At 48.3% G+C, this 12756-nt stretch overlaps 1 protein-coding gene across 2 annotated transcripts in view; it reads right to left on the bottom strand.

Annotated features, from left to right (window-relative positions):
• The window catches only part of IRAK2 (interleukin 1 receptor associated kinase 2), a 73952-nt gene that overhangs the window by 22332 nt on the left and 38864 nt on the right, over nucleotides 1-12756 (bottom strand). For both annotated transcript variants that reach the window (XM_088831780.1, XM_055414465.2), the window contains one exon: nucleotides 5196-5342. In XM_088831780.1, the coding sequence (XP_088687906.1) occupies nucleotides 5196-5342 (147 nt within the window). The remainder of the gene's footprint in view (nucleotides 1-5195; nucleotides 5343-12756) is intronic.

The following is a 12756-nucleotide window of genomic DNA, read 5'->3' as shown; positions in this document are numbered from 1 at the left end:
GAATATGCCGGGCTCTGTTCCCAACACTTCCCTGACCTAATTCGTTTCACCCTCTCAACAGTTCCAGGAGACAGACTCATCATCTGCTCTTTACAGGTGGTGAAACTAAGGCACAGAGAGGTGACCCCACCTTTCCAAAGACACCCAGTCAGTGGCCCCAGAGTTTCTGCTTTCATTCTCTTAGTGAATGGAGGAGATTCACAAGAGACACAGGAAAGTGGACCCTGGCCAGAAGCCAGAGCTTCAGATGTCATCGTCTGGAAATACCCAAGTGGTCTTACCTCAGGGCTGGCCTCTGTGTAACAGGGGGCCGGCCCTTCCAAGGGAACCTGACTTTGGCCCCAGGGTAGCAGACCAAATCTACCTGCTTCAAGTATGTCTGGCTTACATCATTAGGAAAAGAGTGATTAATGTGGAACTTTGGCCATAAAAATTAAATCAGAAGACTGAAAACAGCACCATGGTGAAGCTAGAACCAGCTTTTCAAAACTATTTACCCAGGCAGCTAGCAGAACAAAACTCACCTGATACAAAGTCTGAGGCTCTTTCATTCTCTGAGAGGAGGGGCCACCCTAAGCCTCTCTCCCTGAGTTTTCTGCTGCTTCTAGAGGTTTTTTTTGTTTGTTTTTTGCTTTTTTTTCAGCATTGGCTATATTTGGAAGGACTACGCTTGAGAAGGTACCATGTTGGTACACCCACACTGCACCAGAGACCCCCAGAATGGGGGTAGTAACAATAAACACCCCTCCCCAAAATACACAGGTGTACACACAGTCACACATTCCCTCTCTGTCCCTCAGTGCACTGCAACTTAAACTGAGCTTCGGAATAAGAGCTATAGCTCAGACACGGATATTAAACTCTCGGCCAATAAAAAGGAAAAAATAAAACCAGAATAAATGAATAAAGAAGATGGGGTATTTTTACTCAGCCATTAAAAAAAATGAAAGGGAAAAGGTTGAGGTAGAGATAAATTCGGAGCTTGGTTTAACAGATACACACTACTATATACAGAATACATAACCAACAAGGACCTACTATATAGCACAGGGAACTACACTCAATATTCTGTAATAACCTATAAGGGAACATAACCTGAAAAAAAAAGAATAGAAATATATATTTGTATAACTAAATAACTCTGCGGTATACCTGAAACCAACACAACATTGTAAATCAACTATACTTCAATTAAAAAAAATGAAAAGGTAAAAGAAATAAAGTAAGTAAAACCAGCAACAGATTGCAGACCAGCTGCTGGTAGTATAACTGACCAAAGACCAGCTGTTCATTCAGATCCCACTGTGCATCTGCCCCCAGGCTGAGCTTGCCACAGCTGCTCCACCCCACCCCCACCCTTGCAGACTGGGTGCAGAGGGGCGGCTCCCTGGGTGGGCGCTCCACCCACAGCTGCTCCATCTTCAGAGGCCTCCACTGTTGCCCTGCCATCTCTTGGGCTCGGCTCAATGCCCTTGGCCTGAGTCACAGTGCTCATAGTCGTCCTCCTCCTAGGCGTGGGTATGCGTGCGTGCTGCTCCACGCTGTTTTTTTTCACTCTGCTCTAATTCACATCTTAAGTATTCAGCGTTGAATCCTAGTCTTTGGTGCATGTAATACACGCTCTAACACCTGTGTTCCATGTATACTAGTGGGCAGAGGCTCCACACTCTGGGAACAGCTGCTCCAGGCCAACTCAACTCCCCCGCTGCTTCTTTCCTGCATTTCTGCACAATCCGTTCTTCCCACCCCAGGGTGGCTGCACTAGGCTGCACATATGGTCCCTCACCCTTTCCCACTGCCCAGCAATACCCAAGGTCAGCAGTGGCCTCACACAGCCATGATTCTCTGGTCTGATACCTGGGGTTTGCTCTGGGGGCTGCACCAGGCCTCTCAGTGTAGGAGGATTGCTAAGGTCTGCTCTCGTGACACAGGAGAGGTACTAGGGGTGGTTCAGTCTGTTTGCTCTCTGGTTTGGAGAGTGGGGGAAAAGGAAGTGGAATTTGGGCCAGTACTGCAAAGCTGAGAAATCAGGTAAGAACAAGCCTTTGCTTTCTTTGAAAACACTCATGGAAGACACTGGTCTACACAAATGTCATTTCCAAAACACTAAGAGTTCATCTTTCGCGTGCCATTTCCCATAGAAATTTTTCTAGAATGTTTGCTTCCTCAAGCCGAATGCACCGAAATCTTGTCCTGCTGAGTTGCATCACTGCAGGCAGGGTGCTGTATCTTATTTCGGAGTTTTCTGGATCCTGCCCTGTGTCAGCCTCTCCTGCCTCCCTGTCTCTTTCTTGGTAGCAGACAGAACTGAGCTCCAGTCCTGGCTCTGTCGTTACTAAAGATTTGAACTTTGGTGCGTTGTGCCTCATTTTAGCTTTCTCAGATGTAAAAATGAAGAACAACAAAAGAAAACAGTAATGTCCGTTCTGTGTAGAGTTTTTTTCCAGATTAAAAGATGGCACAAAGCACAAAGATCAGCCTCTGGTACCTATGGGGTACCAAGGCTGGTCAAAGTACATATAGAATGAGAGCAAGTCAATTCTGATGGACAGCGATGCCTCTCCTATAGGTAAGGTTTTGTGACAGTTAATTCAGCCGCTCAGTGCCCTTTTCTCTGAAATCTAGCTTTGAGCACCTGTTTGAGGAGGTACTGAGGACTGCCCGTGGCTCATCTGCTTGTGTATTTTCCTTTTCCATATCTCTCCCTACTTCCTCCCCACCTACTGCCAGGGGATCAGGAGACACAGAGGTTAAGATGTGAACGCTGGGACAACTCACATGAGCTGAATCCCACTCCCACCGCTTGGTCAGCCACGGAGTTTTCACAGGTTATGTCTCCTTCCCTAGCTATCAAGAGCCCTCCGCCCTAGGTTGTCAAGCTGATTCAGTGACTGCCAGCAGGCACCGTTCCCACCTGTCAGTCCTCCTCCCCAGCCACCTTTGCCTCCACATTCTCCACTCTCCACTCCTGTGAGAGAAATAGCTGGAACTTTGGGGCCCAACAGAACCTTGGGGTTTTCCCAAGAGAAGACCAGCTTTGGGTTATTTGAGGAAATTAATGATCACACCCATATTTTCAGCTTGGGCAAAGACAGACAATAGACTTCCTGTCTCAGTCTACAGATAGTTATCATCCTGACTTGTCTAACATGTCCTCCCAAGTGCCATTCAAGAAAGCGAAGGGTGCGAAGGCGGGCAGAGATATACGGTGCTTGTTTCCACAGCAGCCGAGCTTAGGAACCTCCAAAGAAGCTGCTCTGTCAGTAATCTTCTCAAGCCTCACCCGCATTCCCCTAGAATTTCCCTATTTTATTATTTTCCTTCCCTTTGGCTATCAACCACTGTCATATGAGCTGTAGCACCATATACCCTTATCTTTAATCACTGGTCAGAGTTCTCCCCTTAACAAAAAAAACTCTTTAGCTGTAGGAAATAATTCAAACTACTTGGACTAGAATTAACTTTTCAGACTCAACCTAGCTGGGGTGTCTGGAACATTCCTAAGATCAGCTAATGCTTAATGATCATCTACACGGTGGCAACCCCAAGGCATATGATTACTTCCCACACAGGATGATGTGATTTCTATTATTATGCCCATTTCTTAGATGAAGAAAATGAGTTACAGAGAGGCTAAGGTAGTCAGTCTCCTGCTGGTGAAGACAGAACTGGGATTCAAATATAGGTCTGCCAGATGCAAAAGTCCATGCCCGCTCCTCTCAGCTGACACTGACCCTGGCTTCGGGGCCACATCAATGAATTTGGGAGGTTTCATGGATTTGGGGTCTCTGGCTCTCTTCTCAGGAGACTGCAGAAGAACAGAAGGTGGGTGGGACTCTGGGGGAGACGTGGGAAGGATGGCATGAAGAACAGGTCCCCTGGGGAAGTCACCTGCTGGCTGAGTCCTTCCCCAGGCACAAGGAGGTGGAGACAACTGAAGTGGGCTGAGCGGCTTTGGGGCAGTGGTGTGTGCAGTGGTTGGGGACATAAGCATTCAAATCACATGGCTCAGATGCTACTTCCTACCCACATGATATTGAGCAAGTCACTTTCACACTCTGTACTCAAACTCCACAGGACAAAGCAGCAGATCTGTGCCAGGCAGAGGGGAGGAAGGCTGTGGGGCAGGCGGCACCCCTGGGCAACCCCCAACATGGCTGCAAGGGCCAGGGACCTGGGGTGGGCAGATGAAGAGGTCACTAGGCTCCCTGCCCAGAGCCCGTGCTGGGTCTTGGGAAATCAAAGGTAAAATATCTGGACCCATAGCATATGAACTTGATAGGCTATAGGAAATAATTCAGACTACTTGGCCTAGAATTAACTTTCCAGACTCAACCTAGCTGGGGTGCTTGGAAGGTTCCTAAGATCAGCTAAGGTTTATAAGCATTTACACGGTGGCAACTCCAAGGTGTATGATTCCCTACCACACGGGATGATAACCTCTCTGTGTTTCAGTTTCCTCATCTGTGAAATGGGGAGAAAAATAATACCAAACTCCTACAGTCAGCTGAAGGTTAAAAAGATCAACATCTTTGAAGGGTAAATTTAGAACAGTGTGTAACACATACAAAGCCCGCTGTTACTGAGTTTCTTTGTCCTTTTTACAAAAATGGGGGACTTCCAAGGTGGTGCAATGGTTAAGACTCTGCTCTGCCAATTCAGGGTTCAACCCCTGGTTGGGGAACTAAGATCCCACATGCTGTGCAGTGAGGCCAAAGAAACAAAAAGGTCATAGATGGCATATATCCTTTTGTCATCTGACATTTTCAACCTCAACACATCACGGGCCCATTTCCATGTGTATATACATGCGCTCTGTTGTGTCCGACTCTTTGCGACCCCGTGGACTGTGGCCCACAAGGCTCCTCTGTCCATGGGGATTCTCTAGGCAAGAATACTGGAGTGGGTTGCCATGCCCTCCTCCAGGAGATCTTCCCAACTCAAGGATCAAACCCAGGTCTCCCGCATTGCAAGCAGGTTCTTTACCATCTGAGCCGCCAGGGAAGTCCATGCATACTCATCCCTATATTATTGTTAGCAGGATTTTACTGTTACCACCATCTGTGATTAATTTTGCCACCCACACTTGTTGTTTCCAATTTTTTGCTATTATACTCTGAGCTAAATAGCCTTATAGATAAAACAGTTCCTTGAACTCTCCTTTAAATTAAAAAATTAAGTTAAATTAAAACTACCTGAGCCTGGAAAGGTGGGTGGCCTCACAGGCTGCCCCGTTTCTTGCTTATCCTCAGTGTTTCTTACAGAAGCTGCCAAAGGCTTTCCTGGTTTCACAGTATCCAAGAAGTCTGGGATGGAAGACTTGATTTCAAGAACTGGTTTCCCTGAAATGAGGTAGGAAGAAAGAAAGCTATTATCATTCAATGAAGTGGGTTAGCCATCGAGAGGTTGGATGGAGAAGTCAAGAGACTTGGTTCAGAGTCTGGGCTTGGCTTTAAATTCATGTGCCCCCGAAAGCTGTTTCCTTCTCTGGGCCTTGGCCTCCCCACGTGTAAGGTACAGCGCTTGGACCCAACAATCTCTGCGACTGTCCAGCTCAGGCACTCTGAGTCAGACACACCTGACTTCCAATCCTACCAGCTGTGGGGCCTTAGATAAGTCACTTTCCTTCTCTGAGCCTGTTTTTTCACCTATGAGACAGAAGTGATAGTCGTGATAACATCTGCTTGCTTCCCTCACAGGGCTGTTGGGAGGAGGGAATGAGAGTGCAGACATGAAAGGGCTCTGTAGACCATAAGGTTCCCCGAACACATGGGGGAACTCAAAGACCTCCACCCCGCTGAGCCCCTTAGTATACTTAGTTGAGCCCCTAAGTATAAAAGTACTGCCAGTCTTCCAGCTTCCCCTTCCATGAGCAGTGCAGACATGTACATCCTTCCCTGTTGTAGAGATGGGAAGCCAGAAAATAGCAGCCACGTCAACTGCGAGCCATGATGTCTGATCAGCCCCAGTTCTGCAAGCATGAAATCCTCCCAAGGTCCTTCAGTGCATCCTGCCAGAGATGAGGACTCTGAGGCCTGAGCAGGTTAAGTGGCTTGTCCGAGATCACACAGCCTGAGTAGGCAGGACTGGCTAAAGGAGCCTGGGTGGAGGTCAGCTGCCTTTTGAGAGTAATCACTTCCTCTTTGCAGAGATTTGGGAAACCCCAAAGGTGCCGGAGGGTGTGTTTCCACCAGCTTTCACAGAGCCTGCTCCTAAGAACCGGCTTCCTCTCCACTCCCACAGCACTGCCGTCCTCTCAGATTGGTCCCAGCCTCCAGCTCCAGTGGCCTCCAGAGCCCTCTCCAGGCCTCATCTTACTGAGATACCTTCCTGGCCCCGCCACTTCCCTGCTTAAAGCCCTTCTGACTCCCCACTTCCAGGATAAAACACACACTCCTCTGACACCCTCCCCACTGCCTCCCAGACCAAATCCAAATTCTACAGCCCTGCATTCAAAGTCCTCCACCTCCCAGTGGTGGGAGGTGGACCCATATTTTTTGAGAACAAAAAAACAGAGTGCCCTGAAGTGTGTGGAAGACCGGCCACTCGCTCATTCTCACATGAGCAGTGGGTGGGGCTTCAACGAAACACCTCCAGCCTTTGGGTCTGCAGGAGCATTTATTCTAACAGGTAAACTGCATCTTGGGGCTCCCCGGGGTGGCTCGTCAGTAAAGAGTCTGCCTGCCAATTCAGGAGACTCAAGTTTGATCCTGGGTCTGGAAGATCCTCTGGAGAAGGAAATGGCAACCCACTCCAGTATTCTTGCCTAGGAGAATTCCATGGATAGAGAATTCTCCTAAGCTAGGCTACAGTCCATGGTGTAGCAAAGAATCTGACACGACTGAGCAGGCACACAAACTGTGTCTCTCTGTAGATAAAACCGATCATTGCTATGGGAGCAAACTTCTCACACAGGAGCTTTGGGACTAGAACAATAATAATGCCTAAATTAACGACACTGCACGTGGAAGGCCATGCAGATTTATTTGATGTTCTCAACAATCTCTGGTGGCTGACAGATATCTCTGCCTTTTATTTTTGAGCATATTGAGGCTCAGATGGGTGAAATGGTTTGTTCCCAGCCAAACAGCCGATGGATTCAAACCTGGGCTGGTTTCACTGTTATTCACCCAGCAAGGACAGAACCACTTACATGCAGTGTCCTCAGCACTCCTGTTCCCTCTGCAGGTGGCTCGGCTCTGGGGCAGCCCCACCCAAGGAAAAGCAGGACAAAGGGTACAGGGTGCAAGCAAGTGAGGAAAGGCCAGAGGGAATGCACAAAAGTATCCAGAAGGCCGAATGAGGGATAATGGGTGACTTTTTCCCTGTTTCCTTTACTGGCACTGACATACTCTTCCTTTAAATGGAACTATCTTATAAGATGGAATTCCCAGTTAGCTCAGCTTGATAAAAAATCCACCTGCAATGCAGGAGACCCCAGTTCAATTCCTGGGTCAGCAAGGTCCCCTGGAGAAGGGATAGGCTACCCATTCCGGTATTCATGGGTTTCTCTGGTAGCTCAGATGGTAAAGAATCCGTCTGCAATGTGAGAGACCTGGGTTTGATCCCTGGGTTGGGAAGACTAACAGGAGGAGGGCATGGCAACCCACTCCAATATTCTTGCCTAGAGAATCACCATGGACGGAGGAACCCGGCAGGCTACAGTACATGGGGTCACGAGGAGTTGAACACGACTGAGAAACTAAGCACAGCACAGCACCTTATAAGACATTTTTATCTTATAAAGAAGTAGCAGAGTTTAGCTGCTCAGAGTCCAGGTTTTGGCAGGGACACCAGTTTCATCACCTCCCAAGTGTGTTGACTTTGGACAACTTCCATGAGACTAAGAGGAGTCAGCATATGTTAACTGATTAGCTCAAAACATGGGAACTTAGTGGTGGTGGCGTTATCATATTTTTTAAATACTGGGTTATCTCTTTGCTAAAAAAACCAAACTTATTTATTTAGCTGCACTGGGGCTCAGTTGTGTCATGTGGGATCTTCGGTTTTCATTGTGGCATGCAGGATTTTAGTTGCTGCACATGGGATCCAGCTCCCTGACCAGGGATTGAACCCAGGCCCTCTGCATTGGGAGCATGGAGTCCCAGCCACTGGGACTTCAGGTTGTCTCTTAAGCAGCCCACATACTGGGTGTAAAGAATGTAGGGCTGGAGTCTTTTCATTTTCATTTAACATAACTCTAAATCATTCACAATTTTTGTTGTTTTCCTGCATTTGTTTTTTTATGTTGTGGTAAAATACATAAAACATAAAATTTATCATCTTAATAATTTTACAGTTCAGTGGCATTAACTGCATTTACACTAAACACAGCTAGAGAGAAGCCAGTATACCTGCAATGAAGAGCCCACATGCCACAATTAAGACTCGACACAGCCAAATAAATAGATAAATATTATTTTAAAAAAGAAAAGTGCATTTACACTGTTGTCCAACCATCACCATCATCCATCCAAAACTTTTTCATCTTCCCAAACTGAAACTCCATCCTCTTCCCAAACTGAAATTCACGCCACCCCATCTGGGGGCCCCAGAGGTCATACACTTCATTTCTCCCCACCTGGGGTCCTCAGGCACCACGCTGCCCCCATTGCCAATCCCATCAGGGAGAGGCCCTTGTGATCCCAGAAGGTTCCTCCCCAAGGGCAGCCCTGCCAGCAGGATTCATGGACTCCCACGTCTTTGCTTGTGTCACACACTGCCTTCCTCAGTTGCTGGGTGACAGTTTCTTATAGAGACTGACAGTGGGGACAGTCACCAGTGGTGAAGACTGATTCCTGGGAAAATATGGAGCAGAAGCGAACACCCTAGGAGCAAGGGGCCCCCGGGCCTCTCAGAGCCCTCTTCTACCCTCTCTGGCCTGGGGAGATGGCCCCTTGACACACCCCGCTCTCCACCAACTGCCTCGTGTGGGTCTCATATTTCTCAAAGGGTCACGTCCAAGCTGTCCTCATGACAACATCTGTGTATGAGGCAGAGGGCCAGAGGTGGCTCTTCTGTAGCTCCAGTTCCCCTTGCTCTGGGCCAGTCGGGCCTGCTGGTGAAGGGGATCCCAGACAGCCCACCAGAGCAGGAGATGCTCCCAGATATTCCGCTTCTAAAGGTCCCACCTGCACCCCAACTGGCACCTTCCCCATCCGAGGCCTGACTGAGCCTGTTGCGTCATCAGTCAAATGGGAGTGAAGGTGACCATCCCGGCCTGACCTCACTTCAGTGACCTATCCCTTTCCCCTTTGCCTTTCTGCACAGACTTTTGCCTCTCGGTCAAGATCTATTTGGTAGGAACACCAAGGCCACCCACCCATCTGTGGCTGACCTCTCTGGCCTCCACCCTCAGGAACAGAAACGGCTTCGTTACATTCTCACCCTAAGGAGAGTGTGCAGTGACATGCGGGAGCCTACAGCTGGCAATGTGGGGCTGGGGCACACACCCAGCAGGGGCTCCAGCCTGAAAATGAATTCGTCAGAGCATTTCTGCTAAAGTCCACTCGAGTCCCACCTAATCACACACAAGGGCATAGAGGACAGCAGATGGAGCCCAGCTTCAGGCCTGCGATAGCAATCAAATTGAGAAGCTTTAGTTTCCTGTGAAACCCCCGTCTCAGCACTCTGTGGGTTTTCAGATGGTTTTGAGATGTAGACAATAAATAAACATGATATATCTTCAGTTTGACTCTTGGGTTGCTGGTGCCCAATCTGAACTGGAAAGTGCAGGGCATGCTTTTGCTTGTCTATTTTCCTACCATCAAACCCAGGAGTGGGAGAAACTGTGGCTTTTCCCCTCTTACTGCCTGGAAACTGATCCGTGATAGCTGAGCGGACACAATGCCCACTCCTTTGGGCCAGTACATATAGCAGAGTGTCATTGAAATAAAAATAGAATATCAAAGGCAGGATAGGGCAAAGGAGGTCATAAGGCTCACACAAAAGGGTCATGATGATCTTTAAATCTCACCAGTTTCCTGTCTGCTAAGACCAAAAAGCAAGTCAGTGACATCATTTACTCCTATTTCTGATGTACGGGAGCAGCCTCACACTTCCAGGAGACAGCACTCTTTTCTCCGCTGCAATTACATGTTCAAAAAGAGTCCACACAAAATGTTGATTTTGCTGGATCATGAGAACCAAAAATAGGAATTGTGATCACCAAATAGAAGCAAGAGAAACTGTGGGGAAGCTTCCAGAGCCAGCCCCTCTTAGGCTGGATTTCTTAACCTTCTGAGCTTCATTTGCATCTTCTATGGAGTCAGAATAATTATAACCCTTCTATCCCAGGACAATCCCAGGACTCAGTGGAACCAGATACAAAAACCAGATACACAGCTGGGCCAGTGACGGGAGAGGGCACAAACCGTGACTCAGTCATTCTCTGTCCTCTCTTGCTGCTTAAAAGACACAGAGGAAGAATCTCTGGTCCCAATTTAGGTTCTCTGAAGAAAGCATCTGGGGTGGACAGTTAGTTCCAACAGTTTAAACCCTCCAGTGGACATGTGAGTCTCAGTGGGCAGTGGCAGGGCCTTGAAGGTGCAGTGGCCGTGGTGCTGAGTATTACAGAAGCCCAAATAGAGGAGAGCTGTGCCCTGCTTCTGTCCGCTTTGTCGTTGGCAGCTGCCCTGCTCACACCCAGGAGGACAGGCAACTTGGGGTTCTCCTGTCGAGACCCCTAGAAATGGGAGGAGATGCCAAAGCTCAAAGTAACATCTTTGGTGGCTGTGGGAGCCAAAGGGTTGAGGTGTTGGTTCTCAGATCAATTAAATCAGAGTCTGGATGTTTTCAAAAGCTCCCTAAAAAAAAAAAAGAAAGCTCCCTAGATAAGGCTCAGAATGGCGGGTTTAACCCAGAATGATGAGGATTGAGCTTCCAGCTCCAAGGGGCAGAGGAAGGGAGTCAGAAGCGTTTCTCTCTGCTCTCTCCACAGTTCCCAGGGGACAGTGGGTCTGATTCCTTTTTCTCTCCGCTTTGTATTTTCAGGATGCCCCACTCTTTCTAATGAGCCACAGATCACATGTGCTGTGGAGCCCAATAGTGAACTCAGGGCTTCCAGCCCACTCATGCACACTGCAGTCAGGCTCGTGGGCAAAGGAAATTCTCCAAGTTTCATCTGACAAGTGGGATGAGGAACTGTGCCCTCCGCCCCCAGAGATGATGAAATAAGTAAGTGCTCAATAGTTATAAGCTACTACTGTAATTTACTATTGTTATGATCATCACCCCGAGTTTAGGTCAGGCGTTTTCTTCTCCTGTGTTTTCCCATACGTGTAGCCTATTGAATTCAGATGACAACTCTGGGGGGAAGGCCCAGTTGCTATCTCTAGGTAATACATCAGCAAAGTGAAACCTGACATAGTTCTCTTGCTTATATTTTGTTTATGGAGGCCCCACTTCCTTTGGTCGAAAGGCTTATGCATGCTGGGCCCTTGGCAGAGGGCCCTGGGGTCTCCTCGCCAGGGCTGACAACTCGGGAACATTTGATACAGTGGCAAATCCGGGAGCCACGCGCTTGAGCAAAGGGCACTCCAGCTGCCGGCAAGGTATTTCCCCGATGAGCAAGTCTGGAATTTCCCCCACTCTTCACAGCCCTCAGCTGAGGGGTGTTACCTCAAGGTAAACAGTGATGTAGTATTTATATATTTGTCTTTATTTTTTGTGTTTATTCTGACTCATGTGGCTTAAATAGATCCCTTTGAGAGTAAATAAAAGTGATTCAGCCCCTAAGTGAAGAACCCAGGTGCCGGCTGGCCACGGCAGAACAAACAGAACTTTCTGGACCCTCTCTTTTCCTTTTCCTTTCCCTCCCTGGGCATCCAAAGTCCATACACACACAACCCTAGAAACTCCCAGCTCAAGCTAGACATGAAGTTAGGCAAGTCAGAGGACATGACCTGTCTTCCCAATCACTCTATCTAGGATCCTCCATTGAAACTGTTCCCCAGCTGCTAAAATGACTCATCCATCCTCATTCACTTACTCACTGTGTTAGGGACAGGGGATGCCGACTGTTATCAAAACCCACATGATAGTTCAAGGATATCTAATTATAAACTGGGAGGAGTTCTGCACTGAAAACAAGCTGGAAGAAGGGAGGGGTGCCTGACACTTACTTACATGGGGTGTCCAGAGCAGGTTTCTGTGGACAGGTGCCATTTAAGTTGAGACTCAGAAGATGAGAGGGATGAACCACGGAAAGAATGCAAGGGAGCTGGGGGTGGGGGGGTGGGCATGGACCAGCACTGTAAAGAGAAGGAACAGCATGTGCACAAATCCTGAGGCAGAAGATAGTTCGGGGTATCTCCTGAAATGAAAGACGACCCTAGTGGCTGAACTGAATGAATGGGAGGGTGGGGGGAGTAGCCAAGATGAGCTGAGAGAACTGGGCAAGGGTTAGACCCTGTGAGGCCGCGTGGACCATGGTGAGGTAGAATCTTGTAATAAACCCCTTTGAACTGAGCTACCCTAGAGCTGAGACGGTGCTTACCAAACAGTCATTTGCTCCCCTCAGACCCCAGCCTCCCTCGCAATTAGGTTGGGGCCACGTGACTGGTTCTGGCCAATAGGTGTTAAGTGGAAATGCCATCGTCACTTCCCAGACAAAGCAAGCCTCGTCCATACCGTTCCCTCCACAGTGACTGTGGAAACCATGCATTCCTGATGACCTACCAAGTGCCAGAAGGCAGGAAGCAGCCCTAGACTCTGAGAAATCGATCTTTGCTACACTGAACAACTAAGATTTCCAGG

Source organism: Moschus berezovskii, chromosome 24 (genome assembly GCF_049115385.1).
Source record: "Moschus berezovskii isolate FMDL1 chromosome 24, NW_MosBer_1.0, whole genome shotgun sequence".
Taxonomy (NCBI): domain Eukaryota; kingdom Metazoa; phylum Chordata; class Mammalia; order Artiodactyla; family Moschidae; genus Moschus; species Moschus berezovskii.
This window is presented reverse-complemented; position numbering and strand designations above follow the sequence as displayed.